At 33.3% G+C, this 9,715-nt stretch overlaps 1 protein-coding gene across 3 annotated transcripts in view; it reads right to left on the bottom strand.

Moving 5' to 3' along the window:
- tspan11 (tetraspanin 11) overlaps positions 1–3,781 on the bottom strand; it is a 20,698-nt gene extending 16,917 nt beyond the window's left edge. For all 3 annotated transcript variants that reach the window (XM_073869135.1, XM_073869134.1, XM_073869136.1), the window contains exons 1-2: positions 3,627–3,781; positions 998–1,089 (exon numbers count right to left, since the gene is read on the bottom strand). In XM_073869135.1, coding sequence (XP_073725236.1) covers positions 998–1,084 — 87 coding nt within the window. In that variant the 5' untranslated portion in view covers positions 1,085–1,089; positions 3,627–3,781. The remainder of the gene's footprint in view (positions 1–997; positions 1,090–3,626) is intronic.
- Between the last annotated feature and the right edge of the window lie 5,934 nt (positions 3,782–9,715).

The raw sequence follows: 9,715 nt of genomic DNA, 5'->3' as shown, positions 1-9,715 counted from the left end.
TGCAGATAAAGGAGATGTTTTTATAGCTTAACTAGTGACGCATGTAGCTAGAAATACCAGCATCTTGGTTTGATTCACAAAAAAATGCATGAAATGATAAAATGCACTGCTAATTCTCTTTGGATAGACGTGCCTGCCAAATCCATCAATGCAGATGATGGAGCAAGATTCACATCTAAATTATGGATGAATCAACATCTCTTTCTCACATGCATACCCACTTTCTCATTTTTCTCAAGCTGAAGTCATTTTCCACCCCTATTCATGAACCCCTAACTTAAGAACTGATATGAGTAGATCATTGAGTTAATGACCTGAACTCGCTTAGACTGGTTTAAGTTATGTTTACAAAACAGACCCAGGAGGTTTATAAGGTTTAAAGATTACACTGACAAACTTTCTTTTACTTTGTGGAGTGATAAACTTTGCAAAATAAGATGAAGAACATATATATTAGGGATGCACCGATAGGATTTTTTTGGGCCGATACAGATTTAAACAGACAACTTCTGGCCGATACCGATGCCGATACCGATTTTAAACACTTGTATACAATACTATACAGTTGGTCTTTTAGCTAGTTTATTTCTGCATCAAATTATTTTTACTGAACATGGATTGGATCTTATTAACATTCAACTGACCAACATAATAAGAGAGGCACATATTAAGCTAAAACAAATATAATAAGACAGCATGAAGACCTTCAAAGGTGCTTTTGCTATTCAGCATTAATTTTATTAACAAACTTTAACTCATTTTTTACATATAATGGATTTCTTTATGCAGTTAATTAATAAACAATCGGTATCCTCCTTTCTCTTGATATTGCCGATGGTTTCAAATTTATCAAAAATCGGCCGATAAATACCGGCGGCCGATACATCGGTGCATCACTAATATATATATGATTATATTTCATTTCATGTCGACATTTAATGCACTAAAATAACAGGTAATTCACATGATTGTAAATTGGAAAGATTGTGGAACTCACCCAGAACAGGAAGTTGAAAACAAAGAGGAGGTATTTGAGACAGACTGTAATCCAGTCGCCTTGTTCATCCTTATATATTTTGCCCATCTCTCCTGTAAGATAAGATGAAATCAGATACACTTAAAGTTAGTTCTCCTAAAATTGTGGTTGTTCATATCAGAAAAAAACTCTTGTGTATTTAAATGGCAAAGTGGTACAGAAAGAAGTGGGCAGAGGCTCGTGGAAAGATGGCAGTCAAACGCTGTTTTTTACTCTGGCGTGTTAATTAAAAGCTGTGGCCCATGGGTTTATACTGCAGACAACCGACATGAGCTGTCACAAGGCCTAGCGCGCTGTGGAGGCGTCGCATGTCAAAACAGCAGCCATGCACGGCCATTAAAATGGGGGTGTTTGACTTGAAAACCGAGTCAAACACACAATACTACACACACTCCAACTAACACATTAGAAAGATGACTGACACGTTACATTACAAAACACAAAATTAGAACGTTTTATAAAAAGATCTTGCTATAATGGATTTTATAGCGTGGATTTTCAGTGTCTAGTAGGACCCATCATGTTGACTGGGGGATGTATTGATTTGTGTACTGTAAATGTATGGAGAAAGCCCTCGCTGCAATCACTTAGAGTGCTTATCTAGACTATAATCTATACCTACACTGAGCAGTAAATAATACAGATCTTTAATGTTTGTGATGGACTTCAAACCAGACACATATATTTCAGGTTTGAAACTGTATTTAGGATTTTAAATTCCTTGCATTTGCATCTATTATTGCCTGATATAGAAACTATCAAGAGGCATGGGGTGGTTTTGAGACTCAATTGTATTGTTATGGGTTACTACAAGTATTCAATTACCTATTTTCTACTAAAAAATCCAGCTAAGACCAGCACAAGCTGGTAGCTGGTTTTAGCTGGCTAGTTTAAACTGGTCCTCCCAGCCTGGCAAAGTTGGTCAAGCTGGTGGGTCAGCTGGTCTGACCAGTTTAAAAAGTGACTAAAACACAGCTAGTCCAGCTTGCTACACCAGTTTAAACAAAAAAAAACAGCTCACCAGATAACCGAGATAACCACCGTTTTTTTAATTGTTCAGAAATCTCGTTTTTTGGTTGTGCATTCCAATTAATTTCAATTCAACTGCAGTTGGTTTGTTTTGATTTAAACCTTCATGACTTAAAAAATACAGCTAAGTAGCACCATAAAACAAAATAATAACATGATAACATAATAATAAACATGTTTTGACAAAAATGTTAAAAAATGGATTTATCTCATTTTGCAACGAAACTCTTCATATAAAATATTGAAAAAATCTAATCTGAATGTTTGAGATCAATATTTAAGATCAAAGCAACAACAAACATATTTGTTGCCACATCAGTCTGTTTTTAGCTGGTATTGCTGGTGTGGCAAGCTGGTCTAGCTGTGTTTTGATCACGTTTTAAGCTGGTCTAGCTGCGTTTTTGTCACTTTTAAGCTGGTAGCTGTGTTTTGGTCACTTTTTAAGCTGGTCTAGTTGTGTTTTGGTCACTTTTTAAGATGGTCTGTCTAGCTGTGTTTTGTCACTTTTAAGCTGGTAGCTGTGTTTTGGTCACTTTTTAAGCTGGTCTAGTTGTGTTTTGGTCACTATTTAAGCTGGTCTAGCTGCGTTTTTGTCACTTTTAAGCTGGTAGCTGTGTTTTGGTCACTTTTTAAGCTGGTCTAGTTGTGTTTTGGTAACTTTTTAAGCTGGTTTAGCTGCGTTTTTGTCACTTTTAAGCTGGTAGCTGTGTTTTGGTCACTTTTTAAGCTGGTCTAGTTGTGTTTTGGTCACTTTTTAAGATGGTCTGTCTAGCTGTGTTTTGTCACTTTTAAGCTGGTAGCTGTGTTTTGGTCACTTTTTAAGCTGGTCTAGATGTGTTTTGGTCACTTTTTAAGCTAGTCTTGCTGGCCTTAGCTGACCAGCTTTGCCAGGCTGGGAGGATCAGCTTAAACCCTTTACTGCCACCTTAAACCAACTAAAACCAGCTACCAGCTTTTGCAGGATTTTTCCGTTTTCTGACGTAGAAGATGGTGTGAAAGAAACATGTTTGTTATATAAGTTTTAGTCTTTAAACTTTATTTATTAAAATCATTATCGTGTTGCATCGTTTATCGCGTCGTTTTGCATATCGCGGTTCTCTTCGGTATCGTGCAGCCTAATGGTAACTTTAAGAGTTACCACAACCACATCTTGATGCATTTAAATCGAGCCGTTTTAACTTTCGCTCTGTTACTGTAAGCGATTTAAAAGCAAAAATGCTTATTTTTTACGTTTAAATCACGTAAAAATCACGTCCTCTTGAACGCAATCGTATCTGACTGTCTCAAAACATCGCGTTTTTAATAAAGCTGATTTTCTTATATGCTGGACTTTGGCCTGGTTTTCCTCAAAACGCAGTGCAAATCTTTCTGTTACTTTAATCGACACTTCCTCGTGAACAAACGCAATCTACGTTACGAAGACAAAATCAAACCTGCGTGCTGTGATTTCATCCTGGTTTTGCTAAAACCACCTGCTCTCGTGCCGTATGGTGTTTAGGACAGGCGCCAAAGTCATCATATGTAAATGCACGCTTGTTTATAAACATGCAAGCTTATTTACCTTTGAATCAAGCGAGAAAATAATGGTGGTGTTTCCTCAGCGAGGCTTGTTGCGTGTTTCCCACGCGTGTCCAGTTGGCAGGGGTAGCGGAGGGTCAGAGGAGGAAATGTAGGAACAGCCCGCCCCTTCATTTCAGGATATTAAATACACACAGAGCTATTCATTTCAAAGCCTGTTCAGGGCTATCGTGTGTTATTAGTGCTTTTAAGTAATTTGCCCTGTAAAAATCAATTCCCTCATGGTGTGGACTGTTTTGTCCAATAAATTGGGCATTGGAAAAAATAGGCCTCCACATGAAAAAATACTGTAGTAAACTATTAACATTCATGGTAAATTTTTATACCTTACCATGGCATACACTGTTAAAAATGTCTGTAGAAATGACAGTCATGGCCGTAGCCAGGGTTTGAAAATTACCGAGGTCCAGGGTGGAGTGTTAAGAGTTAACTCATGAGAAAAAAGTGCACTTAAATAAAATACAATTTTTAAGTACACTTAGTAAATGTATTATTTTCGTGCACTCATTTTGTGGTTTATATATCACATTTGTTTTTAGTACTTCTTAAAATTAAGTTAAAAACCTCTAAGTGTTATTTTGAAACATCATTTATTTCAATAAAAATCTAGTTGGTACTGGTATTCTTACTTTTTCAGGTAAACTGAAGTACTGCTCAAGTAGATCTTTACTTTTATTAAGTATATTTGTAGCATAACTTTACATAACTTACAAATGTACTTGCTAGTATTAAAGTGGTTTAACTACATTGAAGCATACTTAATTTTTTTCCTGGGATCTAAAATATTCTGTCTTTACTTTTTTACACTTTGGGTACAAACTTGGTTTTGGGGGATGGACTGGGACTGCTGGATTATTTATTACTTTTTCATGCAACAATGTTTATTTTTGTAATCATTTTAATAAGCAATATCTCATAACAAAAACGTTACAAGATTTTAAACAAGTACTTGTTTAGTGCTCTTATTGTTTTCAGCATGACTTTGTTAAAGGTTAACTTCTAAATTCAATGAAATAACAGAATTCTTAATGCTTATGTTTTGTTGAGATTAGCTTTACCGTTTTATGCTAGGCTACGTGTTTTAACATATTTGGCATATTTTATTTAAACCCAATTCTTCTACACACTCTTAGAAAGGATGTGTTAATTTTTTACACATCTTTGTGCGTTAAACTTTAACACATTATGTGTCATTTTGTGTTGATTTTGTGTTAAAATATAACACAAGTTGTGTTAAAAGTAACACAAAATGTGTTGTTTCAATAATAACACAGAGCTGAGGGATTCACTAATGTGTTGTTTTTAACACATACGTTCTAAGAGTGCATCTTTGTACCAGAGTTGTTTTCTGTTTTTCGATAGTGTTGTTGATACTCTTACAGACACAATTATGATGATTACTGCTTTTATCTTACTGAATGTAGTATCAGCAATAACCTGCTTGCGCTGAATCATGCGTCTTATTTGATAACTTTCAGTTTCCATGTTGCCAGATATTAGTACGAAAAACAAGCAAAAATAATTGGCCTTAAAAACAAAGTTCGTCCAAACCTTGTATTTCAGAAATAAATCAGTGAAATTGCTAATACTAACCTTCACCTAACAATCACTTTATAGATAGTGTCAAAGGGTCACATTAATTGCTAAACACTAAGTCTAAAGAGGGTTTTTAACGATGGGATCTGGCAACACTGCAAATTCTGTACCCGCGCCGTAACAGCTTAAGCCAGTCTTCGTCATTTTACACTAAACTATACAGTAAACTGTCCAAACTAAATAATTTATGCGGATTCGTTTTGAAAAACTAATTAGTCATTCAGAGAACTTTAAATTTTATTTTTTAATATGAAAAAAATTACCGAGGTCCGGACCTCTGTGACCTCATAGCTGGCTACGGCCATGATGACAGTATAACTTTTAGCTGTTTACCAGTAACTTTAGATTTAAGTGTATGTTAGGCAAAAGTTTGTTTAAAGTTAAATGAATATTAAAGTAAAATAACAGCCTCATGCAAAGTGTTGCTAGTAAATAACATAAATGTAAATCTACAGCAAGTTACTGGCAAATAGCTGCATAACTACAGCAATTGTTCAGTGTAGTAAATAGTGAAGTATACTAAAGTTTTTTTTTTCAAATAGGTTTCAAAAATGTACTCCCATAAAGCAGCAAATAAAAATATCTTAAACTAACCACATAAAAACAATATTGTAGTACTTTAATATACTGTATATGTAGTGTTTTTGAACTTTACCATAGTAAATATTAATGTATACTCTACAGTAAGGTGACCCTTCTCCTTAAAACCACAACAATAAAAAGACGAAAACCGTATTGTATTGTCCGCATTTTGCAAATTCATTGATAATAACAAATAAGATTTCAATTATATTTGGACAATTGAACTAGGACATGTCTCCACTTGTCATTTTTAAAAATCTGGTCACCGTAATTTACAGTTTATCAGCTGACTATGTAACTTAATACTAGGCTACAGAATTCTATAGGCTAGTATCATTTTACTACAATTTACTATAGTAAATATATAATTTTTTTAGGGCTGTCAAAAGATTAATCGCGATTAATCGCATACAACATAAAAGTTTGTGTTTACATAGCATATGTGTGTGTACTGTGTATAAATATTATGTATATATAAATACACACACATTCATGTATATATTTAAGAAATATTTGCATTTAAATACTGTATATACATTTCTATAATTTATATTATATATAAATATAAATATTTTATATATAAATATAACAATTTTTTCTTAAATATATACATGATAGGGTGTGTTTTTATATATAAATAATAATTATACACAGTACACACACATATGTTATGTAAACACAAACTTTTATTTTGGATGCGATTAATCGATATTAATCTTTTGACAGCCCTACATTTTTTATATAGATATCAGCAGATAGTCTCTTAAAAACTTCCTACATAAAAAAGTCCCATAGTACATTTTAGGATTTACTATAGTAAACATCTACTAGTAAAATTCTTAAAATCTATAACTTTACTATAGTATGGTACTGTATATACTACATTTACGGTACTGTATATACATACAACTCACTATAATTCATAGTACGCATTGATTAACAAAGTGTAGTAATTACTACTATATACAGTAGTATACTTTTATTTCACTGAATTAGTTGACTTTACTAGACACACGTTGCACTAAATCATTTATTTTTTACACAGGGTGAAGCTAAACAGGTTAAGTTGTATTAACATAGAACCTTTAGTGGGTGTAGCAGACAAATCAAGTTGGCATTAGTAGTCTTTACTAAAAGCATTAGTTCACATTATGAACTTTTTTGAGGATATGTTTTTAAAATAACTATTAAATTGAACAAAAAATAGTACATTTAACTTAAAATTTCTAGTTCAGTAACTTAGTTATTTTAATTTTGTAATATCAATTTCTCTGTCCAACATCTCCACATATTTAATTAAGTTCAAAGATTTTCTATTTTTACTTTAGATTACTTTTGGTGTTACAAATGGTATAACAACAAATGTATGACTGACTATAGGTTAATATAAACTTGATTCTTCACAGAAACACATACAAAGCTGTTTTTGACATGAATTGTCAGTACTAGAGAATACAATATAATGTGCTGAACAGGGTTCATAAGTAAACACTGATCACCTGAAAAGTGACTTCGCAAAATGCTCATTTACAACAAAACAACATTAATATAATAAGACCCTCTATGCTATGACATTTTATTAACAAATATTTAAGTATTTATCAGTTCTTATTTTGTGAAAAAGCATAAATAATCCAAATATTCAGGCACAAACATGCACTCTAAATTGGGTTATTTTTAAGCAATGTTGGGTATATATTGGACAGAACAAACCATTGGGTTAACATTGACCCATCCAACTGATGGGTTACTATAGCCCATGGTTTCATAACAACAACCCAACGTTGAGTAATTAACCCAGTTGTGGGTTCTGTCCAATATTTACCAGTTGCAACCCATTATGGGTTAAAAAATAACCCAGACATTTTTAGAGTGTGTACTGATCATTTTAAGTTTTTTTTTACTAGAATGTTTTAGTTTAATGAAGTTTAATAAACAAACTTTTTTAGATATGTCCAAAAAAAGAAATTTTAAGTGATGTTTTCTTTATTAAATAAAGACAATATCTGGGTTAACAGTGTTACTACAATTCCTGGATACTATAGTTGTTTAAATTTGAACCTTACTATGGTAAATATTAAAATAAACTACATTATTTACTAGGCCAAATATTATAAATTCACTAATTAAAACTACTATAGTAAACATACTGCAGTATACTTTAATGAAGTATATATTATTTACTATAAAATGCTATATAGTACACTACATTTTACTACAGTTTCCTATTGTAAGCACTAAAGTATACAGTATTATTTCATATGGGTTTTAACTATTCAAAGTTTCCTAAAGAACCCACATGACAAATTCTGTAGTATACTTTAATAAACTAAATTCAATATAGTGTTTTAAAAGTAACAATCAGTTACTAAAAAAGTGTGTATTCATTAACAAAATGTATAATATACAGACAGTATGCTATAATTTACTATAATAAATACCAAAGTATACTACAGTATTTTTTCAGTATTATACAGTATTTGCAGTTGTATAACATTACATAACAAAATTGCATTTATAATAAAAACATTTCACAAAAAAGTTTTGACAGAAACTGTAATAATCCGATCCCAGCAATATTCTGTACAGTCAGTTTTTTTATTAATTCAAGTACATGCACAAGTCAATTACTCCTAATTGTGAGAAATTGACAGTGGTGAGACAGAGACCTCAAAATGAAAATGTACAAAAGCATTCAGTGAATCGAGTGGATATCTCAGTCTTGGTTTTCTTTCTCTCCACAAACCTCAGATGCTATCTGCTCTTCACACACCAAATGTTCTCAGTGTGCTTTTTTCTCTTTCAAAACTCGAATCCGTTAACCTAATAAAACCAAAACCCATTTGGAGACTGCACACGGCCAGAGAGCGGATATGAGCCGCAGTCACCTGCTTGTGACAAAACATTTACAGCATTAGAAAGGAAAACAGCATCCATCATGTGTGAAACTGCAAAGAAGAGCAATGAAGCCACTTAGAGTGAGAAATGTCATCGCTAATCTGTATTATGGCGCTCCTAATGGAGGTTGCAATATTTTCACAGGACAAACACAAACAAAAGCTCATTATATTTAATGGAGATTGGAGTGCGGCGTCATCTATCAGTTTTCCCAGATGAAACGCCTGTGCAGATAGACAATAGTCGGCCAAGTGCCAAAGTTTCATTATGAAAATCGAACCTGTCCCGAATCAACCAGAAAACTGGCACAGGGCGTGATTTCAGAGACAATTAACATGCAAACAACACGAAGAAAGGATGACAAGAACAATGCACAAGATGACTAAGAACTCTCAAGCGGATTTCAGCATATTGAACTGATGTTTGTCCTTTTGAATTTGACTCATTATGATTGGAGCTCAGTTGTGTTTGGTTTCTCTGCCACTCCTCTGTTGGTTCAATGCTTTCTTCCATTTGTCTCTTTCTTTTAAAATTGCACGTTGTGGCAGTGAATGAGAACGGTTCATGCACAGTCCAGCAGATGGTTAAAAGAAGGACAAAAGAAACTTTTAGATTAAGGAAACACACACACACACACACACACACACACACTGAGTTTCAGTTTTCTCTATAAAGTCTTAAAGACTTTCATTTAACAAGCTAGCAACAAGTGCAAGGCCATCCCTGCCGTTTCTGCTCTCTTTTAACACACATACAGAAGATGTGAACAGATGAAAACAGAAAATCTAGTCAGTGGATAGTTTTTTTTTAATACTTGTGCAAGAAAGATCCTTAATTGCTGTTATAGAGAATAAAATATATGAGATTCAAGGATACTTCCTTAAGAAAGAAATTTCTTGAATTCGAATAATGAGTTTTTGTGGATGTTTTTAAGTACTGTATGTGTGTGTGTGCTTTGCTGCGATTGACAATGTATAATGTTGCAATGCTGTGCAC

The sequence above is a fragment of the Misgurnus anguillicaudatus genome, chromosome 1 (assembly GCF_027580225.2).
Source record: "Misgurnus anguillicaudatus chromosome 1, ASM2758022v2, whole genome shotgun sequence".
NCBI lineage: Eukaryota > Metazoa > Chordata > Actinopteri > Cypriniformes > Cobitidae > Misgurnus > Misgurnus anguillicaudatus.
The sequence above is the reverse complement of the archived record's forward strand: the minus strand, read 5'-3'. Positions and strand labels throughout refer to the sequence as shown.